The sequence below is a fragment of the Anarhichas minor genome, unplaced genomic scaffold, assembly GCF_050575085.1.
Source record: "Anarhichas minor isolate MPS153535 unplaced genomic scaffold, ASM5057508v1 ptg000033l, whole genome shotgun sequence".
Lineage (NCBI taxonomy): Eukaryota > Metazoa > Chordata > Actinopteri > Perciformes > Anarhichadidae > Anarhichas > Anarhichas minor.
Genome location: NW_027466479.1, coordinates 12,218,918 through 12,244,646, shown reverse-complemented (window position 1 = coordinate 12,244,646; position 25,729 = coordinate 12,218,918). Strand labels below are relative to the sequence as shown.

Below are 25,729 nucleotides of genomic sequence, written 5' to 3'. Positions count from 1 at the left end.
ACTCCGGCTCCGTTTGAATTCACTCCCAGGAATGAAATCAGCGTCAAGATATTACATTCTCCTTTTCTTCTCCCCACGGTCTATCGGGAAAGGGCGCACGCATTCATTGCAAATCTCCCCTCGCTACCCATCTGGCCTGCTGAAACAGATTTCGGGCTATTATTAGAAAACATCATTCCCTTCAAACCCCCTAGACACAAATGCATGCTGACACACTCACACACACACACTCACACTCACACACAGAGAGACAGACAACTTCCTCGACCAAACCCTGTGACCCTTTGTTTAATCATCGGCCATGAGCTGGGGTTGGGGGTAGGGTTTACTAGGCAGGATCAAAGCAAGCTCAAAGACGGTCCTAAATAACCAGAGGAGCATGGTCGGATGAACGATGTGCAAGTGCAGGCGGGGGGGGGGGGTGAAAAAGGCAGACCAGGAGAGCGAGCTAGCGACAGAGAGGCCAGCTCACTAGTTTAACTCAAGGCCGTCTGCGTATCGTCATAAAAACACTTCATATGGCGTCCCGACCACATTAAACCCCCCTCAAATTTATAGGCCGGACACTTTATTGGGTCTCCAAAATGTCTCCAGCCAAATGGGCTCTCAATGAATCGTGGAGGCCCGGAGGAGAGAGACCTACGCAATGTATGCAGCGTCACTGGTGAGTAAGACGAGGCAGTGGCTGAGAGAACCACCAGCCCGGGGGGGGGGGGGGGGGGGGGGGCTTCGTCAAATATCCCGCTTGAGATGTTTCCAGGAGTGATTAATAGTCGGTGGCATATCTGTCCTGTTCTGTCTGACAAGCAGGAGGAGACAGAAGCACTCTGCACCACAAATGAGATTTTGATATTCACCACAGACCGAGCTATAATAATCTGTTTAACATCCCCAAAAGTCCCGTTTTGTTTCGATAGGCCTTTTCTGGCCACAATTACCGTCTGTCTTTCGCTGGGAAACAGTATACTCAAGAGGACGGGTCAAACCGCAATGACAAACCACAGAGCTAATAATAATCAAGACAGGAAAAAAAACAAAAACATTCTAACCAGAGCCAGAGTTTCGTGTTCATCTCCAAAGAACTTTCTTCGTCCGGCCACGTCACATCAGTTCCCGTTACGTCATCGGCTCCGTGCCCGGCGGGAAATACCTCCAGGGGTTTCCTCGTGTTTGTCTGAGGAAAATGACGCCACTGCCACAACCACAACAAAGCCCGAGGCCTCCATCACGGATAGGAGCCGCAGCTCACATGCAGGAAATCACTAAGCTGACTCAAATGTGTGTCAGTGACCCGCTCCAGTCATATATACTGTATATGTATACACAGATATTAGAAGTGAAGCAGGTTTGAGTATGAATCACTCCCTCATGTTAGCGTCACTATCTAATGAAACCCACAGGAAACATTTGTGTGCAGCGGGAAGGCATGGTGTGCTGCAATCAGCGGAATACAGGCTGAGGGGGGGGGAGTTGTGCTCATAATGGTGGCTGTGTGGGGCATGTTGTCATCGGGCTTTGAGAAATACAGTTGACAGGTTTTGGTGCAGAAAAACAAGATGTTCCATTGGTCATGCTCTTCAACACTGCCCCCGTTGCTTCGGCATTAAGACGAGGCAAAAAAAAACACATTAGTCACAATATGCTAATACACTGGCTCGGAGTTTTTGCTGCGCTGTACGGGAGCTTCTAGTATGAGACGTCTTAGATGCAATCGAGTATTTTCATTCCAAATTCATCCCGCCCTCCCCCAACCTTAAGAAAATCCTTGGCGCCCTCCTTCTCACGACTGTCGCCTTCCTTATCAGAGCACGAAACTCTTGCATCAGTCCTTCCTTCTTATAATCATGACTCTTTTTCTCTCTCACACACACACAAGTTGGACACGTGCCAGTAAAGCCAAGGAGCACATTACAGCAGAGTATAGAGCACATTTAGGGCTGCAGACGATGACTTAAATGGATTTTCCGCTCGAACGTCACCCTGCGTTGGCCTCAACTTCAGATTGTTGTTCGTAGATTTCACCCGCAGAAGGAGCGCCGCGAAGACTATCAAACGTGCGCCCGCGTGTGTGTTCCGGCATGTGTATCCTTATCTCGGCTGAGCAGGAGGCGGGAGTTCAAAAATGATTTGCGATGCATTTATCCTGCTCTAAAAGCTCAACACCCATATAGCCCCGGCGTGTACACACTCGCTTCTCTTTTTATAACCCGAGACAAAGGGTCACTGAAGGCATTCAATCATAGCGCGGCACCGAAGAAAAATGTTCCCATTTGTCTCTGGAAAAATAAATCAATCTTAATCTATCGTGTCCCTTTCATTTCACATTGACAGAGGGAGTGGGAGGGGAACTAAATCAATAGGCGAGAAATGCGTTGTGGCGACAATGACGTGGCATTAGATGTGTGTGTGTGCGTGTGTGTGTGTGTGTGTTCAAGCCAAGGTTTACACCGACATTCCTGGGATTCCTGAGGCCACACATTTGGTTTGACCTGAGAAACCTGACGGTGAAGAAGAACATGAGGATTCACAAAAAAGGGAATCTTATCACACATTGAACTATTTCTCACACACTGCCATCTGTATTGTAACACCGAGTTCTGTGCTATGTTGCACGGCTGTGTATGAACTCTACACGCACACTGAGTTGGAGGTAAGGGGGAGAGTTGGGGGGGTGGGGGGGGGGGGGGCACTGTGACTCTGGCCCTCTAAAACCACAACTCCCAGGAGGCTCTGAGGATTTATTGACCACAGGGGCAGTCTGGGAGTCTGGAGCTAACACGATCTCTAACCAGACCAACAGGGAGAAGAAGCAGAATTAGTACAGGGGAGGCCATAGGGGAGTGCCTGTCTCTGTGTGTGTGTGTGTGTGTGTGTGTGTGTGTGTGTGTGTGTGTGTGTGTGTGTGTGTGTGTGTGTGTGTGCTCACACAAGTGTTCCTGTGCACTGGAGACAGGTTAACTGCTAGTGTCTGCACACAGCGGAAGACGGGGCAGAGAGCTGCCACCCCAAACATCCGTTATTTAAGGAACAGCCATTGATCTCTCTCTCTCTCTCTCTCTTTCTACATCTGTTCCCTCTCTCTCTCTCTCTCCTCACACCTGCTCCCCCTCTCTCTCCTCCTCCCCTCCGTCTCCCTTTGCCCACCACTTATTCCGTCTCTCCCGTCGCTCCTTGCCAAGCTACGTCAGTCAGCAGGCAAAATCACTCCACACAGAATTAAAAGTCCTGTTTTTTTTCCCTCCGCCCTCCCGTAAGTGGCGGGTCTGTGTTGTGAGGGAGCTGATTTGACTCAGGCCTAGCCTGCACAGTGGGTTTACTGATGCCCACGCAAACTGAATGCACGACATGCAAAAGCTCCACTGGATCTCTTCCACTTCCCAAGATTGTTTTCCCACACAATCAATCCCCCTGCGTTCCTGCAGAATGCTGTGAATCGCAGGAGACCCGTGTATTTTTTCCGCACATACAACCACCAAGTGGGAGACTCTGGAATTTTAACGATTGTCAGGGTTTCCCCTCGCTCACTATTTGGGTTTCTTTTTCCCACTAAAGCTTCGGAGTGAGGGGGGAGGATGGTATCCTGTCAGAAAGATCCAGGAATTCTCTGTGTGAGCACCGAGTACAGTGAGGACTCAGTGGGGAGAGAGGCCGGTACACTGAAGCCATTGTAAGCCAGCCAGCCACCCACACGTGGTGCTGGGCTAGCATATATACAGATACACTCTCATGATCGGAGGGACAAGAGCCGTCTCCCCAAATCCACACTATAAACCAGCGTGCTGTTTTGGCAGTTAGTATCCAAAGGAATGAATTAGTATTAATTGGATATCAGTCAAACTGTGACTTCCGGTTTAACTTAAAAGAAAAAGCTAAACGTTTTTCCAAAAGATTTATTTCTTTAGGTTCAGTTTGCTGAGTTGTTTCCGGAGCCGTCTCTCCAATGTCCAATATCAGATTTGATATTCTCCAGCTGTCTCTCTTCATTTCCTTTGCGCTGGGAAGAAAACAGTGTCCGCCAACAACACACTCAAAAATCTGCCAAATCTAGCATGCATGGCCTTTGACTACACTAAATGGTGTCACTTTTCTTGTGAATGCACTACTCACTCAACCCCTGCTTAGAGTAAGTTCTCTGGTACCGAGATGGGTAAAGTCTAATTTGGACCAGAATGCAACAGAAAACAATATCCTTAGGTTGAACCGTTAACAAAAAAAGATGTCATCGTCTTAAGTGTGGCAGCTGGGTGATGTGTTTCAACTGTGTAAACAAGCATTTCATCACATAAGCGCCTACACACACACACACACACACACACACACACTCGCCAGCTTCTCTGGCGTGACTCCGAGCCGCGCGTTACATATCAGCACAGCTCATCACAATGGAGGAGTATGTGCGAGTGTGTGGCTTTGCATCATCTCAGCTTTGCTCATCACAATGGAGGAGTATGCGTCGGTGCATTTACGTGTGAACTAAACTGTACTCCCTCTCGTTTCCATACCTCCATTTACCACCGAGGTCACATACGCAGCTTTCCCGGCAAAGTGAATGGCTCCTAAGACGCTGGGGAAAGAGCAAATATGGCTGCTGCTGCTGCTCCTCCCGCTCGCGCACACCTACACACGACTGTCACTCACTTTGTCTCGCATATGGCAAAACAAGAGTTCGCTGAGATTACCATCTACAAGATGTAATGATGTGTCTTGCTGTATAGACACAGCGTGATGCCATTTCTCTTTTGTCATGCACAGATAAGTGGGATCAAAGACGGTGGCAGCATACTGGGGCAAATGTCAGGTTGTGTTACTAACTGCTGCCATAAAACAGTGTGACCCTGCACAGCGCTTGCACGGTCGAAGTCACGTTGTGTGAAGCTAATTTACTGGTTAAGAACTGTGCCGGTTTGGTTCCAATCAAAAGTTACGTGGGATGTATTTTATGGCAAACCAAGGCCGGAGGGCTGAGTAGACCAAATATAAGAGGCTGTGGATGTGACTACTTTTTGGAAACCCAGCGGTGACGTAAGAAAGATTTTCCTCTCTCTAAGCTCTTGATGTTTATTGGTGATGGAGGCTTTTCTTGCCAGTTGTGTCATAATGAAACCAGGTAGTCTTCCTGTCAGTGCAGCTGAGGAGGAGGAGGAGGTGGTGGTGCGGGGGGAAAGTGTAAAAGACGATGACTAAGATTAACACATCATCTGAAAATAGTGTTTCATACAAAAAGCTAAATTGAAGCTAAAGATACAGCAGCTTTACCGTTTATCTCAGAAAACACCCATTTAGAAAGCCAGGTTGAAACAGACGGCATATAAATAAATTATTTTTTTACTACAGTTCCAAACACAACCATTCAAAAGTATTTTGCACGACCAAACCACAGGCGGCCGAGCAGTCGGCCCGTGCACTATCCCTGGGGAAACCCTGTGCATGTTTGCGTGCCAGGCATCTATCCCGCTGGTTTGAATAATTAACTTGGGGCCTCTTTATCCTCCGGGCTTATTCAGAGTTGCTGGACCGTTGACTCGCCCTTTTTAATTCCTTCGGGTTTTGGCAAGAAAACGGGCAGACGGCGCTGGCACTTATGGGACTGCGCTTAAACACACCACACACACACACTTTCTCTTCTTCGGGGTGTGAAAGTTTGTGGTTTGCGGCGACCAAGTCATTTCAGAAAGAAAACAAAAAGACTGTTTTGCGAGACGAAATGATGCACAGCTTCTCTGATCTGTTCCCAGTTACCGCAAAACACGGGGATTTCTGCTAATTGTGTACGTGTTTATGAGTCTGAGTGAAGGGTGTAGGCACAGAGCATATAATGCAGATATGATGAGAGATTTGAATGAACAGGAGTGACGGTAACGGGAAACCTCATTGTGAGAAGAGTCACAACGAACAGGAACACAGTGTTTTTCATCATGTTCTCTACATTTGAATTTAAATCGTACGAATGCTTACCAGATATTCTGACAGACAGCCGACAGTCCCGGTTATTAAAGTGATAGACACTGCCTCGTTATTTTTTGCTAACCTTATACAAACAATACAACGTAACTTTAATCCATGCAAATTAGGAAAAAACAAATGGAGCCAACGTACGCTCAAACGTACGCTCAAAGTGGGAGCAAAGAGCCTCGGCAAAACGCCTGCATTTCCGAATCAATGTTTTATTGACGCAACTGGTAGCGAGCAGCAGCTTTTATTGCATTTGGCAGGCCATTGATTTGAACACGTGCTGATCTCTCCGCTCATCTATATTCATTTGGACGCTGAAGGCTTCTTAAAGAGACCGAAGGAGGAAAGGGTGCTCGTGGTCAGAGGTGCACATATTCTTAATATGTATAGAATCGCTCGAAGGAATGCGCCATATGCACAGTCGGTGTGTTATCATTTAACAGCATGTTGTTAACATGCTTCACCGAGTGTGCGTCCAGTCAACCCACAACATCGGTCAGCACCTAAAGAACATTTTCCAGGTGGAGACGGCCGCTTCTTGTGTATTTTGATTCATATTTCTTATACATCTATATACAACAAATAAAGCTAGCACATTTCCAACGTGTGTGTGTGTGTGTGTGTGTGTGTGTGTGTGTGTGTGTGTGTGTGTGTGTGTGTGTGTTTGCTTATACGTTTCACATTTTGTTCTCTGCCAAACATGCAAACATAGTTCAACACAACGCAGCTCTTGCATGGTGTACAACATACCCAAGGACATAGCTCAGCAGCCATTAAGGAGCAATCTCCAGCTCTGGTTTCACTTCCCATTAGCCACTCAGAGCCATGACAATACCCAGGGGGGGGAGACAGTGCAGCCCTGGCTTTTCCCTCCTCTACCAAGGCCCTCACATTAGTCACTTCTCTCTCGCGCATATATATATATATATATATATACATACATACATACACCTCACCAACTCTTCCAGAAGTCCCATGTTTTGCAAGATGATATTTTTCACTAAATGTCCAATTAAAACGAATCTCCCAACAGAATTTCTCCTAAGAGGGAAGAGTGTGTGAGGAGATGCAGTCAACCTCCACCCTAAGCGAACCGGGGAAGGTCCTGTATGTGCATACAGTCCTGCATGAGCCATCGAGTTACATACACGTTGCATCAAGTGTGTATACTTTTTAAAAAGAAAAAAAGAAAAAAAAAAATCATAAAAAGAAATATGGAAATTATATCCTGCCCATTTGGAATATTGTATTGTAATGTAAATGCCCCACATTGATCTTATCCTTGCCTACGGGCTAAATCAGTCTTACCTTACCACTGCCCTGAGTCGTCGCCCCCCCCCCACCTCCGGTCCCAGATTACCCATCAATCCCATTTCATTCCACTGGCTAAAACAACCGTCCAATCAGGCAGCAGGACGGGGAGGAATACGATAGTGGATTGGCTCGTGTGGGGGGAAAAGGGTGGAGCCGCTCAGCCATCCCCTAACAACAGCAGCGTGCTGTGAAATGAGTGAGCATGAGAGACCGAGAGAACTCACTCGTCCAATTTCACCCCCGGTCTCGCATTTAGTTCTTCCTCTCTACTTCTTTACTGGCCTCTCGTGCCGGTGCCATTCTGTCTTTCTCGGACTCTTTCGTGCACACTTGTTCCGTCTCAAAAAGAGTCCCCCCCCCCCCCCCCCCCACAACACACACACACTCCCTCCTCGCTCGCTTGGCTGTCAGTCTGCATATGACTGCTGACTCGGTTGCTCGCAGCGACATTGAACAGAGCTCTGCTGGGGCTTCGGCCGTCACAACACACACACACACACACACGCCTGATGCTGTGGAGGCCGGGGGAGATCAGGCTGGTTCCTGGCGGAAGGAAGCAAATTACACACTGTGCTACACATGCCCGCCCACACACACGTGTGCACTCGCGCACACGCACACACACACACACACACACACAAGCCGCTCAGCTCGGGTTGAATGGGGTCTCTTTGCTGACCTACTTCTTTACCGTCATTCAGAGGCAAACACTGGGCACGCTCGCACTCGATATAAACTCTGCAATGAAACCTGCAATAAAGACTGCTGTTCGCATGATGTGAATGTTTAAGGATTGAGACCCCCCCCCCCCCCCCTCTATCTTTCCTGTGGTGAGGAGATGGCAACAAAAAGAGGCCCCTCTTCTGTAGACTAGAGGTGTTATCAGCCAGCTACATCCTCAAGCAGCCATCTTGTTTGTGTGCGTGAGAATAATAGCATGAGAGCAAAAATGAGAAGCAGAAACGATGTGTTGAGATGGGTTATTATTATCATCACACGTGCACCTTTTTAAATCTTTAGGTATCCAGTATGGATGACATCATCACACCTTTAATTCTGTCCCACGATCCTCTCATGACAGAGAGCGAGCCTTTTTCATCGCAGCTGCTGTGGACAGCTCTCCACATCTCCGTGACATACTTTCTCTCTCCTGCCTTTATTAAAGCAATTCCTCTAAGAAATAGAAAATGTTTGTTCAAAACTGATAAGAGGGCTGCAGCTCTGCCAATGCCTCTTCTCTCTCTCTCTCTCTGGAATGATGTCAAGCACAAAGCGCTTCAAGCATTAACAACCTTGTCTTGGCCTCGGTCAGAGACACTTGTTGTTATTAGAACACCTTAAAACTGAACTCTGATTCTCATGTTGTGAGGAGTCTTTCAACAGATAATTCAGCCTTAAGTCACCTGCCATTCAGTCAGGATGAGAGACTCTGGGCAGCTGGATTACAGTCGATGAATACAGACACGGGCATGCATAAGTCACATTTCAACCAACAATCCAGTTCTGTTCGTTACATATTAGGACGATTATTTGCGCGTTTCCATTAGCAAAAATTGTGGATGGTACCATTTGAACCACTCCACTCTTGATCAAGGTTCCAAGCGAGCAGAGCCGATACTAGAAGGCGGAGTTAAAACACTGCAGACCACTGATTGGGCAGAGAGAATCGTCAACAGCATCGCCCGTCGTTTTTAAATAACCCAGCTACCGTCAGTAGCAACCGCAATGGTTTATTCAACGGAGAAATAAATGGCAGCGTGCAAACTCTACAGTACGTCGTACACACCAGGTACACTACGGCGTTCAGTTGTGCAGATCCTCCGTTTGGTTGCCATTGAACTGAAAATTGCCTAAAACTACAACTTCAGAAACGTAGCCTAGAGTTTCATGCTCTGCGATTAGAAGATATTTGGGGCGGACCTTCTGCATTAGACGCTCGTAAAATAAAGCTTCAGGTGGTTTCCAGAGAGACAGTGATATAGAGTATAAAGTCTCTGGCTTAATCAAGGCAGTATAACATTACCACGCAGCTGTGGGGTATTTTTTTAATTTTATTTTTTAATGACTTTGCGGTTTGCCACGGTCATGGATTCATAACTGGTTGATCTTAGCAGTTTGTGCCGTAACACCTGCAGCTTAAACAGGTGACTATTAGAGAAGGAAGAGAGGTGATTCCCAGACACACAAAAGGCCTTATCACAGACCTGCAACCATTGCACTCACACACACACACACACACACACACACACACACACACACACACACACAAGAAGCCCACAGAGGGGGAAGCATGTGCCCATTGTCAGAGGGTCTCATGAGCCAGCCCCCCCCCCCCCCCCCTGCTCTTTCAGCCCCGACAATAGCTGTATTGATAACACCTACCAGCTAAGAGAGATACGAAAGGAGAGATAGAAGGAAAGAGGGACAAAGAGAAATAGAAGGAAAGAGGCATTGCAGCCCTTCAATGGATATCCATTCACGTCCTTGCCATGCAGGACATGTTTCCCAATAAGGAGAGTCTTGTGACATTTTTCTATTTAATGAGACGATAAAAATAAACAGTCCACCCCTGAAAAAAAAAAAAAAAAAAAAAAAAAAAAAAAAAAGAGGCTGCAGCGAGGTGAAGAGAAAGAGGAAAAGCTATAACTCGATAACCTCGCAGTGGTTATCAGTCAGCCAGCCATTCAATCAGCCACTCAGTCAGCCGCCGATGGGTCAGGTTGGGCACGCTCGGAATAGACTCTGCCAATGAGTGACAGCTGCCTCCATAAATCAATCCATTTGACAACTCATTCATACATCAACCCCCTCGTTAATGGAAATCAGATGCAAACTCGCTGTCGAGCACTAGACACATTTACAAGGGACTTGTCCCATTCCCCCGCAAGATCATTTGGTGTTCTTAAAAAAGAAAAAGAGATTTTCACCAACGACGGGAGCGAACGATAAACTGTGCTAGCCTGGAGATCTGCAATTTAGACACACTCAGACATTGCTTAGTAGAGAACTACGAAGATGGAATAGAAACTGAAAGCATAGACGACCTTCAAAATAAAACAATTCTTTTTTTTTTTTTTTTTACCGCAGCAGTGGTTGGAGAAAGACGGATCTAAACATCTGTATGTTCTCCTAACCACAGGCACACTACGAATTCTGGGCCTCATGGCCGCAGCTCACTCCGAGGCTGAAACATCTAATCCCTGTCATGTTACAGGGCCCCTGTGCAGCTCCGGGTCCCCTGAATCGATCAGGGTCCCCCCCACCCCCACCCCCCACACACACGGTGCCCCTGTGACACAAGTGAAGGCGCAATCAATGGGATTTAGCGCGTGCTACAGATGCTATAACAAGACGAGTGAATGAAAGACTTAGAGCCGTGTGCGAGTGTCTATAGTATGTTTGGTTTGTGTGGAGGGATGATTGACAGACAGGTTCGGTGTCGTGCTGTAATTCTCATGACGTGTGGCGAGTATGCACAGTTGTGAATTCACAGGAAGTTGATGGCGAAGGGCGAGGGGCTTTGTGTGGGAGTGGAGGGGCTGCTGAGCACACAAGCGGCTTCATTTCCCATGATACCACCTTAGCCACTAGCTCCACTCGAGATGATATGTCATGAGGCTAAAGTGACATTAATTTAGGGTCAACCAGTTTGACTGGAGTTTTAAAAAAACAGCTCCTGTAATCACCTCAACAACCTCTTGTGTTTTCCACAATGAGTTCTGTGTCACCCTTTAAAAACAAGCCCTTGACTTGTCACATTGAACTACACTAATTCAACGTAATGAGGCACCAAACAATTCTCCCGCTCCAGCAACACTGATCAGGAGAAATGGCATGTCGTGTAAACCGGAGTCGACACCGAGATTAAAAAATTCAATATAGGCCAAGTCGCTCAATATCACCACCGTCATATTTCAGCCGGGCTAATCAAATTCACACGCGTGACCTCTGGGGTATATTAAACGTGTATATAACATGTGTCATCTCTCAAATGTTTTGCAGGCCGAGATATCCATCTACACTAGTAAATACAGCGTTAAAAAAATAAAAAGGTGAGCCAGCAGCAGTGGCGCTGGCTGCGAGGAATTTTGCTCCCCATAAAAACGAGCAGTGGATAGTTTTCAGCGTGCAGCTTGCCAGATCCACGGGAGGGAGACTAAATGATTAAGTTACAACAAATGCACTCCAGCTCTCGGAAAGCAACAATCAGGGTCTGGGTAGGATATTGCGGCCGAGTACAAATTAAAAAGGGGAGCGGGACAGGCTGAGGGAGGGCGGGAGACGGATTTCATGGAGATCATCGGGGGAGGGGGGGGCTGTGTGTCTATGTAACTAGCCTGCTCCAAAATTCATACATCCTCTTTATGAGTTGACAGACGGAGGAGGCAAAAGAGAGCGAGAGAGAGAGATAAGCTTCTTCCTCGTCCAAGCAGCTATGACAGGCTGATCCTGTGCAGAATATGACCCCGTCACTCAAACTCTATTTGGGCCTTTCCAACAAGCCAAAGTTCAAACCCCAAAAAAAAACGACAGCACTTCCTCTCAACGTGCAGCGCTGCACCACCACCGGGGGACAAAAGAACAACTACGCCTGTGCTGTGGCCTGTTAGGGGTTAACCGGCAGCAGGCTGAGCCTAATGCAGATTGTCAGGGAGATAAGATTACCAGTTAGTGTGGTGGTTAATGGAAACCACCACAGCCCTCCACTGACAGTTGACAGGAAAGGCAGAAACGGGACCTCGGTCACAGCGGTACCCTTTCAGAGCGCCAGTGACGCAGGTTCAAGCCGTCTCCATGGCGATTGCACACCACCCAATTTTTCCGATTCTAAGATCCTTGGCGATACGGACGTGAGCAACTCTGAATTGATGCAGTGACAGAACACGATCGGGAGTTTGGTTAGATTTCAGCTCAATGTGAGTTTCGCTGTCTTTTACAGTCGCCCGCCCCTTTTTTGGAGATTATTACTCACTTGTAGTACACTGCAGAGGGATTCACATTTAGTTTGTTTATGTACTGAGGTGGTTCACACAGAAACTGCAGCTTTTTTTTGAAGATTCACGGCTATAATCCAAACCGACCTCGCTACCCTCCTACTGACCCGGAGTAAAAAAAAAATAAAAAAAACACCCTCCTTTAATAAGGAACGACACTTCAATGTTCAATTCTTGACTTGAGCAGAGTGCTGCAGATCAGTCTGCGAACCAGAACAGCCAGAAATGACATAAGATCCATACGTACAAGTTCTCATCTCCCGTAGGGAAATGGTAAACGACAGACAGAACATCTACTAAAGCAAAATGGGTCTCTTCAGGTTCAAGTTCCAAAAGATCCTGGCCGGAGACATTTGAATCTAGCTTCACACGGCCATGTTTAAACAGACCGAAAAACTAGATTTAAAACCAGATTACACTTGTTCGCACAAAACAAATCCCTTCAGAGAAGCCAAGCGGCTGCTGTTGTACGATATATATACGGACCATTTTTTTAAAACAATGCAAAATATGCGAGATTAAAAGCACAGGACGAAAGCAGCTCGAAATGAACCCAGGAACCCAGACAATGCAGAAACCAACATCCAACACGTAACTATGATTCACATCAAGTAAACTCAATTTACAATGCAGCACAACCGCTCATTTACAATTCATCTAGACCTCATAGTGCTACATCCAAAGCCTATTTTCTCTGTATTCTGCTGTGTCCAACATCTTAAGCCTTTTTAAAGCCTGTGTGTGTGTGTGTGTGTGTGTGTGTGTGTGTGTGTGTGTGTGTGTGTGTGTGTGTGTGTGTGTGTGTGTGTGTTGCTGTATGGCTGCAGATTACAGTGTAGCCAGAGAACGTTATGAAACAAAGCCAGGGCTTAGGCAAGGGAGTTCCTCTGCGTGGGGAGTTGTAGTGCAGGCCCAGGAGTCCGTTCCCCAGCACAACCGCTGGCACAAAAAAGACAAGAGGCAATTAAGAAATGATTTTCACCTCACAGCTTGGGACAAAACCCTCGTACCTCACCCCCACCCCTTGCTCCACTCGATCCACTATCGCACACAAAGGCAAAGTCTCCGAGGCCTAGGGGGCCCCGAGGTGAGGGAGGAGGGGAGGGAGACAGCGAGAAAACAGGGAGTATATGAACGGTGAGACAAAGTACAGCAGAAAAGAATTGTGCGCAAAAGCGATGGCACACGCAGTGTAGATGGAGGTGGAGTGAAAAGCAAACGGGTGAGAGAAAGAGGTGAATAATGGCGTTGGTACAGTGGGGATGAAGAATGAAGGTGATGCATGAGGGGCGATTAGATGGCGTCAGTGTAGCCAGCAACACACAGGAGAGAGAGGGGGGAGTGGGGGGGAGAGAGAGAGAGGCGCCCACACGTGTATTGCAGACTCTATCACTGGTAATGGACCTCAAAGGAAGCCTGGATAGGAAGCAAAATTAATAGATTTATGTCAAAGCACAGTAGAGTAGAAAAGAGGTATAGCTTAAAAAAAAATATATATGTCAACGCCACATCAGCTCATGCTGCATGGGTGGAGCGTAGTCACGTGCCGTCAGAGATGTTTTGTTTGGCTGTTGTGTGTTTGGTTTTCTGAGTCACTCGGCTATCTGGTAGTCATCTACCAATTAGATCGTTTTATTACTCGATGAATTCCGTCTGACTCAAGTCTTTCAAATAAACCTCTCCATTACAGCAGAGGAAAACAAATAAATTGAGTTTGATATTTAATGTCTCACACTAACACACTGTCAATACGGAAACCTCTGAGTCGTAGCGCTGGTTTATCATCGCCCACCCTGGTTGTGCTTAAAAAAGCAACAGTGTGTAGCATTTAGGGGGGGGGGGGGGGGATCTTTTGGCAGAAATGGAATATAAGATCAATTAGTATGTTTTATTTAGTGTTTGATCACTTAAAAATAAGCACGAATAATGACTCAAGAACACGACAGGAACCAAAACCAGATTTTTTTTTTTTTAAAAACAACCGTCATATTCGACTGAACGGTCTGAGTAATATGGAATTCCACTCTATTTCAGGGACTGAATGGCGGAGGTGTTTGTTCAGAATGAAAATGACTGTCGATAATGGTAAAATAATTAATCTGCTGTCAGGAAATGGGCCGACATAATGAGACCTTACCGGTTTCTTATGACTTCTGCAATTTACTGAACACAACAACAACAACAGCAGCTGGGTAATACAAGATTAAATAAGTCTAAAATAAGTTAGAGTATTGGTAGAAATGCACGTTTTCTACCATCTGAAAGGGCCCTACAAAGTGTTAATAAAATAACAGGGTGTTCATTCTTATTTCTCTCTCCGTTATCAGCTGTACCGTGAGCTGAGAGGCAACGCTTTGCTCTTTGGAAGAAAGGAGAATCTTTAAACTTTCTATTTTCATACAACCATCGTTGGACAGAAAATGCCCCTTTCTCGCCGATGCGTTTTCTCAGTTTCACTGTTTCTCACTTTTATTTTTCTGACTCACATCGCTTGCGAGACAGATCTCGCTAACTTCCCCCAGAATGCAGCCAGGAACCAGACGCTGCAAAAATTTTACTCTTCATCTCGTCCCACAGCCTCATGAGCCGGCTCGAGAATTAAAAAAAAAAAAAAAAAAAAAAAAAAAAAAAAGGAAGAGAGGTAGAGAGTTTGACTTGCTCAGAAACCTTGTCAGAATGTCTGTTTCTATAGAAACCTGTGGGTGGGAGGGATAAGTGCCCCCAAAACACACGCGCACACACACACACTCACAGCCGAGGTAAAGAGAAGAGCGTAAAGCAGTTGAGTGGGGGGGGGGGGGGGGGGGGGGTATACTCTAGTCACCATGGTAACTTCCTGCTAGTTGGCTTACGAAGTCAAGTTTGTTTCGGTTTTCTCTTAACTGCTAACCAACACCTGCATTGTTCCTTTCAAATGCGTGAGAGTGAGCGTGCGCACAGGCTGAGAATCAACCAGTGGTTACCTCATTCCCTTTCCACATTCTCAAACAATTACATCTAAAAACAGCAATCTCGTACAGAGGGTCATTTCGACAGAGATCGGCAGACGGGCCTTGCCGCCGCTGTGGATATTCCACTTGAGATGGTGCCTAATTTGATTATTTCTCTCCTCCTGGATTTCTTCTCCTTGACGATCACAGGTTGTGATTTCCAGAGCTGCCCACCCCTCCTCCTCCTCCTCCTCCTCCTCCTCCTCCCCCCTCAGGCCTTGTGATGTTTGATCCAGGGCCAGGGGAGGCTGGCCAGACATTCAGCCCAGAATCTGGCGCCCTTCCCTCAGTGTACCATGCACTCCAGCTCCCTGCTGTGAGGCCTGGAGGAAATCACGCAGCCAGGAGAATAACAAAAAGCCCTCATCTATTGAGCAGAGGTTAAAACAGGGGGAACAATACCCTTTGACTCACACTCTGCTTCTCTCTGTGGGGAAACTTAAAAAGCACCTAATGCTCATGAGAAAAATCAATAGGCAAAAAAAAGAGAGAAAGAAATCAATACTGCTGCTCTGACTCTTGTCAATTCATACTCTGCTTTTCACTCACAGAGATACGAATGAGAACAACCCCCCCTCCCCAATTTACCATCAATAGAAATGTTTGGTTACAGCAGAAACTGGACAGTAAACATTGAAAATGTGTCTGACAGCTCTTTTAATACATTTTAGCAAAGGCTTTACAGCGACAACAAGATTTTACCAAGTGCAAAATGACAGCCCCAGAGGGCCAGACTATGCCCGTGCATGCATGTTAGTATGTTGGGTGTGTGAGAGTGTGTGTGTCTGGCAGGGAGGGTGTTAATTCACACAGCTGTGTAAGATCAAACTGGAGAGAGGTTTCCAAAGTTTCCTTTGGCAGACAACATCAAAACAAAACGGATTGGTAGACTGCGATATGCCGACTGAGCGGGAGACCAAGAGAAAAAGAGCTCCAAAACCACCAACAGCCTAATCATGCAGCTAAGCGGTCAGCAAACACATATACTCAGTGAAATCAAAAAAGCGAGCGCAAAGACGAGGGCACAGATCCTGCCCGATCGTGCTCCTCCTCTGCTACCGCGAGGCAATTTCGCAGCGAGGCGAGGAGAAGATATACCCCCGCTTCCTCCGTCCCGTCTCCAGCGCCGTCCCACAGAAAGCTCCCAACGCCTCTTTCCTCTCTTTTGTAGCTGCGCTGAGCGAGAGGGAGGATGTGAGAGAGATAGAGTGGAACAGCGGGGGGAAGAAAATCCACTCAGTATTCTATTACAAGAGACAAGATGGGGGGGGAGTAATGCGTTTCTCATGGCGCTTGGTGGATGGGGGGGGTGTAGGATGGACGCAAACAGAATGTGTATATATTGACCTGCGAATCAAATAATCTGTTTATTCTGCCTCTTACTGCCCTCAGCCCCCCCCCCCCCCACCTCACTCCTTCCGCTTTGTCGCGCGTGAGCCGACGCGGTAACCGGCACAGCCGCCGCGTACAACCGTCCACCAACCGTGCTTCAGCATCGAGACATAATCTTGTCCGTCCTCCAAATACAGTTTGTCTGGCAGAATGAGTGAGGGCCAGATGCAGTCAACTCCTTTTCTGTAACCAGTCATTTTCCTCGAAATCAGTCAAAACAAAAACCACAACATATACAACTCAATTTCTGCTCTTGAATCAATAAACTTTGTATAAACCCTCTTTACACCACATCTACTGCTTTTATCTTTCAGCGAGGGCTGACATGAAGCCACTTTGCTCCACTGGCTCATTACTGAGGGGGTGAGGGAGGGAGGGGGGGGGGGGGGGTTGCCATCCTGAGGGGGGGTTGCCACCCCTCTGCGAGGGGCCAAATGCTCGGTGAAAAGGGTTGCATTGGAGAGCTCTTCCACAGAAGGGAGGTCACCGCTCCACAACTGTAGCCACGCATGCTGGAGAGCCACAAATGACCGTTGTGGACAAAAAAAAGAGGGATAATGAACGTCAAATATTTTTGCAAAAAGTTATCACAGGAAAATACCCTCATGAGAGATTAAACGATTTATCGGCCAAGGCAGCGCGGTGCCAGAGAGGACCTGAATAGAGTGGCCGGTGGCTTGTTGGCAGGAAGAAAGTGATTCATAGATTACTGCGCTCGCTAGGAGGCTCGTGAGGCCGTAACGCATAACAAGGACATTTATGAATGTACACTGAATGTTAAACCGAACAGGCTGAAATCTGATGAGACTGTACGAGCAGCTATCTAGGATAAGTGTAGCATGTAGCTTTTTTTCTTAAGAAGACCAATGACAGGGCGCTTCAGGATAAACTATTCTCAGTACAGTCGAGACACTTTATGATACCGAGTCTTACTGGCATAATCAGTGATAGTGAAACTGGTATTCCCGGCAGAAAGAGATGGAGTAATGGAGGATCGATAATGACTGAGCCCCTGCTCTGTTGCTTCATCCCTCGAGGCTCAATTCACTGGGTGTGTAAAGACGACGCTGTCACAATAGGGGATCAGACGGGATTGACCACCGGATGAAAATGTAAGGAGCGTTTATTAAACGGATGTAGCCGAGATGAAGAGTGGGGAGCGGAGATCGGTCAGAAGGTCGCCTGAGAGATGTACATAATGGTCATTAAAAGCTGATGCCAGACTCGACTACAATGGCTGTGTGATTAAAAAGGGGAAGCCCGGGGCTAAGCTGCCATTTGAACTAGAAGCACAGAGATCTGAAGTTGTGTATGATTATTTTCTTTTTCTTTTCTTAAAAACACAAAAATATGACAATGTTTGCAGAAAGATATGCATCAAACAACTACATTTTTTTCCTCCTCATTCTACTGTTGCTGAATGTCCTTCATGGACCCCACAAAGCCTGCAAGGCCAACGCAAAGACAAAGCTAAAGTGTTGATTCAGCTTCATAGGGATCCTGAACGGATAAGCGGTGGCAGCCACTCACTCACACACACACACACACACACACGACTGAGCGTTCACATACACACACCGAGCCTCTCAGGGCCTGACCAGCTGTCTCACTCCCCCCGATCTCCGTCCAAACCCACAGGAGCAGGAGGATATAAATCACTCGTGCACGGAGGGAACGCATGTGGTGTACGTAACAGACACGCACACACACACACACACTCTCCCCTACTTGCATTGGCTGTCCACAACTGCACTGTGTCCAGCCGTGCCTGGCGTCCAACTATTGGAGCACATGCAGTAAAACACACCTGCCCAGACCTACGTGCACGCCGCTCATGACCGAAACAAAGAGTCACGCCCAGCGTTATGAGATTACTCCTATAAAAACGGCCCACGCTGCTGATATCCACAAGACGCATTGGTTTTAAGGTTGGCCCTCAAACCGGTTTATCTCACCTACTGACTGCAAGTGTACATGTATGTGTGTGTGTGTGTGTGTGTGTACGTGTGTGTGTGTGTGCCAGAAAAGAGACTGAGATTGTGCTCAATGCCAACAGCTGATAAGAGAAAAGGTCATATTGCATAACAGGAGTGTGTGCCGTCCGTGACATAATGCTGCAGAGAAGAAGAGGGAGGAGGAGAAGAGAAAGACAGAGGCAGTAAAGGGTAAACAGGGAGAGAGTCTGCATTTGTGTCGGAGAAAAAGAGCTGAGTGGCGACGCATTTGGCCGCCGAACATCCATCGACATCCAAATCGAAGCCGGCAGCTCACAGCGAGCCTGTAATGATGCAGTAAACTCTCCGTTTGCAACGTAGACCTTTATCTAACGGGGGGGGAAAAGGGGGGGGGGCTCTCTTCCACAAACTTAATAAATAAGTAAATAAGGCTGAAATTAAATTAGGCTGGGCTCGCCAACATCACTCCCTGAATTTTTCCGGCAGTGCTCGTGGAGTCGGCAGGCCCTGCGAGAGGAGGGACGGAGGCCAAAGGGAATGCGAGGCCGGGGGGGGGGGGGGGGGGGGGGGAGGACCGCTTCCTCCGCCGCTTTAAATCTAAACCGAGGCTGTGAACTGTTCGATTGCTTGACAGGTTTCAGGGAAAATTACTAATCTGTCACTGTGACACAAAAAGAGGAATAAGACCGCTAAACACATCCGATTAAGTGTTTTTTTTGTCAATTATGTCAAGTATGTAGTATGCAATGGGTGTTTTGTCTGCACGGGGTGACACACAAACTCCTGGTTTGTTTCAGTTATTTTCCATTGAGTGTGAATTGCTGGCAATCTTCAAGAGGACTTCTTTTTGATATTCTTGGCAGTTACTTTTAATGGCACGCTGATACAGTTTGGCAACATAATCAAAATAGTGCTGCTTTGATTTTCCCCCCATTGGTGAATAAAGAACAATAAAAGCAGGGTGATGTTACTGTCAAATCAAAAGGTATTATCCTCTGCTGCCTTTTGTTTAAGGCTATCCCCGACACATCCTGCTGGTTTCAAACTTGACACACATCACTTTTACATTCTGCATGGGTACACACTCACGGATAAACTGTCTCATCAAAGTGACGCTGATAAAAAAAAAAAAAAATGGAAAGCACTTTCAGCTTCCACCGTGGTGCTTTTCACAGGTGCCACGTGGAACGTCCCCGTAGTGGAGGTAGTCAAATAAACAGGCAGTAAACCGTTGCTTTTGCCACAGTACACTTTGGTTGTAGCCCTGGTAGCCATAGTGACGGGGGAGGTTGCAAAGTGAACCCTGTCCATGTTGCACACGTGAGGAGAAGGGAGCTTATGAAAGGAGAATTTGCATTGAAACATAAGGTTAAATGAAGCGCATTGAGGCTCAGGCACGGTGAAAAAACAACCCTGTGACCCTCTCTTCATGGTCCGACATGAGGCCCACATTTCATTTGGACAGCCCAAGAACGGGAGAGAGAGAGAGAGAGAGAGAGATAAAGAGAGGAAAAGGAGGAGAGAAGGGGGGGGGGGGGGGGGGTCTGTACCCCGCTCTCTATTTTTGTTTCCTCTTTTTGTGCACGCTCGACACACACACGCACACACTCACAGTGCAATGGATTTCCAACTTGGCCCTCATCAGTTGTGCGCCTGATGAAACAAACACTGACAGCCTCTTTACATTTGTAAAGGCCCCTGCAGCAGCTGTGCTTGTCCCACACACACACACACACACACACACCCTTTGAATCAGAGGCCTAGCCCCAGCTGGGGCCTACAAGAAGAGCCGACTCTGCACAAAATGGCCCTGGCTGCACAAGGCTGCACTCTGCCGCGCTCTCTTGCTATTCTCGCTTACACGGATTCGCAGACACACACACACACACACACAGTGTGTGTCATGTTTCGTTAGACAGAACAACACTGTCGCACATTAGCGCTTGCTACCTCAGTCATTACACAGCAGCTACCCTCAACCACTGGCTTGAAAAGCACCAACAAATTACAAAAATAAAAACGTATAAAAAAAGCATTTTTAATCATTTTAAATTGGAGAACAGGGAGAAAGAGGGCTCGCTCGCTCCTGCAGTGTCACTCTGCCTGACAAAGCATCTTTGGGAAGAAAGAGAAACCTGACGGGGCAGTTTGTCTTTCTGGTTCCGTTTACATTGGCGACTATAAATTCTAGTGGAGATGGTAATTGCCTTGTTTGCTTTTATTAAGGACTCATTCTTTCAATCATTTTATGATGATTTTTAATATCACTCAAAGATAGTGGGTGTTTGTGGGTGCAGAGGGTGGGGGGTAGGGTAACAACTCACACTCATGTTTCAGGGGAAATGGTTAAGCCAAGCATGTATAATTGTCTTACGCTAATTAAGGGGAGGGGGGTGAGAGGGGGAGGGGGATCAGTCGTGGCCAGGAGTCCTGTCTCAAAGCCCGGAGGGAGGCTCAGGGATCTGGACTCCTCCAGGTTGTTGTGGAAATGCACATATGTGAACCTTATTTGGGCCGGGCCAGACTTCATGCATGCATCAACTGCAGCTGCTGAAAACATGTGACAGATGTGACACACACACACACACACACACACAGGACATGTATCCTGCAGTCGGGCACACGGACAAACCATTTCCACAACCCCGATGTTCTTATGAATAGATCAAATGAAAAAGAAGCCAATTGAATTTTAGAGAGTGCGACACTTTTGGCCACCATAGTCTGGCTCAATTCTAAGTGCAGACTTGGGGACTTTCAGTTAGTCATCCTTTCTAGTGCACATCCTGCTTCCTCATATCAGAGGGAGACTTACGGACAAGTAGACAAATTCAAAAACTTGAATACTCAACTCACTCCTTTTTGTAATGGTTGAAAAGTCAGAAATTCAACTCTGACGAAGACAAAGGACACTATGGGATGTTCTGCTACTGCAGAATACGCAGAGCACAAATGTTACACACAAGAGCTGCAATGTACCGCGCTAGATTGACCTTCTCAGTCATTTAAAACATCAGTCTGTCTTCTTGGGGAAGAATCACATCCGTGTTGCTTTTCCTACAAATAAATGTAGATGCCCATACATTTCAGCACATTGTGTTTCTGGGGATGATGTAACAGAAAATGTATGTTGCTCATAAGGAGACATGAAGATGTGAGAGAATGACATAATTTTGTAAAGAGTTGTTTTTCTTTCTTCTCTTCAATAAGACAACAGTATACTGTGGACCGGGCCGTAGAAACCAATTCAAAAGTGGCAAATTAAAAGCTCGATGAGATGCTCTTCTGGAATTAATTTTAGTGGAGTTCACACTTGTCGTTCTTATGAGACAGAAACTAAATGGACACTTGAAAAACGTTCTTACGAAAAATACCATTCAGATTATTATTATTATTAGCAGGAAATATTCAGACTCAGCTTTAATCAATTACACACCAAATGTACTTAATTTTCTTTACTTGTTGAGAGAAACAATTATCTTAAGATCAAAGCAAGAATGCACAAATAACCCTCTTCATATTTAGTCCTATTGTCCCCTTGCTCCTGCAAACCTGTTGCTCAGCTTGGCCTTTTGCAATATTTTGTATTAGCACAAAACAGATGTCATAAATTGTTCCGTTTGAAAATTAAAATCAGCCACAAACTGTCTGCTGGGGAAAAAACACACTTTTAAAGACACTCCACGTGTTGTTTGGATGGTTGGGGGGGGGGAGTGGTTAGCTCTGCCGACTTCAGCTTCGGGACATTAGCAAATATTTGCAAATATAGCAACAATGTACCAGTAGGATCTTAATTCACAGCAATAATATATAAATACATCACAGAAGTGCAACAAACTAAAAAAAAAAAAAGACCAGAAAGAGAGGTCCGTCCTCGTGAAAAACGATACACCGTAACTTCAGTCGCGTGATGTGCTGAGCCATTCACACTTTGGAGAGATTAGAAGTATGTGTTGCATTCACGGAAAGGGGGGGGGACAAACGGGTGGTTCGCCAGACTAATTCAACCACGTCTACCCTGGACCCTGTTTATTTATTTTTTATTTCGCAGCCCCTTCCCCAGAAATTCACCAGTGTTATACTTGCAGAAAGAAAATGGTTGCTTCACGGTATCGCTTCATACATGAGCCCCTGCAATGCGACTGAACACAGCCTCTTTAAAAAAAAAAAATCGGATCATGCGGAAACACTGTGCCCAACCACGTCGTGTAATGTGCGGGGACGAGACAACCGCGCTTGTAAGCGACCCCCCCCCCCCCTTTTAGTATGGCAAACATGGGAGTTATTCCTCAACTGGGCTGCTGCTGCAATATATATCTATATCTGTTCGTTAACAGAGGTCACACGGAGACCTGCAGGACTACGGAGACCCTGGCGGACTTCTCGTTTGTAGTAAAGACTAATGGCGAAAGGCAACCGCATCACAACAAACACAAGAGTGCCCTCGTGCAGTTTCAAGTGTTGGAAATTGCACGAATATGCTGAAACCCACCCTTTCCTCCTGCTCTCCCTCACTCTTTATGGAGAAAATTAAAGAGCCACAACAGTCCGCGAAACATGTCGCTTTGCGAGCCCTTCAGCAGCAAACACAAACACACACACACACACACACACACACACACGGGGGACACAACGCCACCGTGAACATAATCTCTGCACGTGAAATGTGTTTTACGTACATATCGTCTCAAGGTAAGAGCTCAGTTTGAAGCGGAGGTGAAACGCTCAGTATGGGACGAAATGGAAGCCGAAATAGCTGAGCCATGGCCGACAGGCTCGTCTTCACGGCTCTGAATAGGAAGAAATGGGGCGCGAACAAAAGCGTTTTCCTGAAAACAGTTCGCCCAAGTCTTTTAATTCCCAACCTTATTAATGGCTTTATCACGTAGTCGAGACACGCCGTGCACCCCCACCCCCCTCACAAGCACGCGTTAAAACGAGTCAAAATGAGCGAAGCAACCCCCTCTCCTCAAAGGCTCCCGATGTTCAAATAGCCTAAAACATGTCTGATGTCGAAGAAACGCTGCAACACAGACCTTGAATAAACATAGCTGTCTCTTTAAATAAAAAAAAAAACAAAAAAAAAACATGCAATTGTTAGCACGCTGATGTGACTTACAGTCGTTTCCTTTAAATGATATCTGGCCCAAATAGTACACGAGCTGCTTGATGGTAACCGATGCGAAGCGATGAAAGTTTATGCATTTTCATCGAGGCGAGCGAGGCAAACTTGAATAGAGCGACTGCGTTTCGGTGAGCAAATGTAGGCACAGATGTGTTTTGTTTTTTTGTTACTTACGTATTTCTTTTGAATGATATTCCTCTTAGGTCTTTCCTTGCTCATTATGCAATCCCAAAAAAAAAATGTTATGGCTATCGAGAGAATGGCCACATGGATTTCTTTCTTTGACTCTCGCCTCTCTCGGAGCACCACCAAATGACGATTTAAATCCCCGGCTCTTGTAGGAAAAAGCTCGCTGGCTTTTGCAGAATCCTCCTTCGGCGTTTCCCCTTCAAACTACTCGGATGTAAATCCCACAAAAGAAATCAAGGGCCGACGACGGACAGAGACGGACTGGACCCACACTGGCTTGGGGATAACATAGTCAAAACAAACGCACAACAATAAGTTCCATTCGCCAAAACGGCTCGGCTTCTCGTCTGTGCGCACTCACTCCCGGCTCTTTTCAAATGCATGAATATACTTGAGGGTGATGCCCACGAGTTACATCTTGTTTGAGGTGACGACACGACGAGAAATGAATAAATATAAATTAAAAACGAAACGTTAAGGTTGTCTCGTCGTTTTTTGTTTTTCCTTTTGGAAAGCTGGAGCCTGCGGTCGACGAGAGAGAGCTCTCTCCAGCGGCACTGCTCTACTGACTGAGATCAGCTCCTTTCTTCCCCAGCCTCAGCCTCTCAGCCTATCACGTCCTTCACCATTCAAGCGGCAACTTCAAACCTCCCAGTGAGACGGCCCTCAGCACTTTGCACTGCCACATAGTGCACAGTGCCACATTATTTTATGGACTCCTGTTGTGTTGGTTGGTAATTGCAACTGGCAGTTTACAGTGGTCTTACAATAAACGGTGCGTTTTTAATATTAGTTTTGAGGCCCCTGTGTTTCCGTGGGGCATCAAGCAGACGTGAGTGGTAGTATTTTAAATCATATGTTTCATACTATTCCTATGGTGATGATGTGTCTAAGCTCAATGATAAGTTAAGAAACATATATACTGTATATATATATATATATATTAATGTCCTATCATGATCTCATGCGGAGCAGTCACGTGTTTTTCATACACTATATTTATAGTGTATGTGTTTTTTTTAAAAACTTTTGTTGAGCAAAATCAGTCACATTTCAAAGTAAAAGAAGAATTCTCAGAAGAGGCTAATGGGACAAAGTAGTGGTTCCCAAATGTTCATGTAAATGTCAGCCCCCAACCCCCAATCTCCACATCACCCCCACAGCCGCATGAATGGTGGTTAAACATTAGCGTATTCATTTTATAGAATGCAGTGCTTTCAGGAACCCTTGTAGTTTGGGGGGGTTTACTTAGACTTTAGCAGGCCTAGCCTCAACTCTAGCAGTGGCAAGCAGTGAATGTTCAAAAGTGTTTAACACATTTGTTTTCCTGAGCTTATATAGAGTAAAATACATTAGGTAATCAGATTGAGCTCTTCCCTCTGGAGACTTACAGGGGAACACCCTACTTTTTGAAAAATATACAAGTCCTTATAAATCTGCTCAGTCACACATCTCCGATCCCTTTTTTGCTCTGACCGGTTGAACCGATCACCCTGTCCCACCACATTTTAACATGATGTCCAACAACACTGTAAAAAATGTGATTGGTGTTAATTTATATTTAATAGATAAATAATAGAAAAACTATGTGCAGTTTGGAATCACATTGAGTTGAATCCAGCAAATTTAATTGATTTATTTTTTTTGCTTTTACTCAGTTTTGTTTGAATAAAATCAGCTAGAGTAGAATTTAATTGCAATTCGTCAGGAACCTAAAAGATGCAGGAAATGAATACATTTTACTCATTGAGAGGTCTTTGATTTTAATCATCTTACAAGTCAACCCACGGTATTTTGCGCCACATGACCATCGATCAT

At 46.2% G+C, this 25,729-nt stretch overlaps 1 protein-coding gene and 1 long non-coding RNA gene across 4 annotated transcripts in view; one reads left to right on the top strand and one right to left on the bottom strand.

Moving 5' to 3' along the window:
* The window catches only part of jarid2b (jumonji and AT-rich interaction domain containing 2b), a 100,064-nt gene extending 75,580 nt beyond the window's left edge, over positions 1–24,484 (bottom strand). For 2 of the 3 annotated variants that reach the window (XM_076106517.1, XM_076106519.1), the window contains exon 1: positions 23,897–24,484. In XM_076106517.1, coding sequence (XP_075962632.1) covers positions 23,897–23,941 — 45 coding nt within the window. In that variant the 5' untranslated portion in view covers positions 23,942–24,484. Of the gene's footprint in view, positions 1–1,049; positions 7,622–23,896 lie in introns of those variants that run through there. The other variant, XM_076106518.1, reaches the window with a different exon arrangement.
* On the top strand, positions 22,225–24,383 carry LOC142965534 (uncharacterized). Its single transcript, XR_012957688.1, has 2 exons — positions 22,225–23,850; positions 24,064–24,383. It is a non-coding gene; the product is annotated as an uncharacterized LOC142965534 (long non-coding RNA).
* Positions 24,485–25,729: the final 1,245 nt, after the last annotated feature.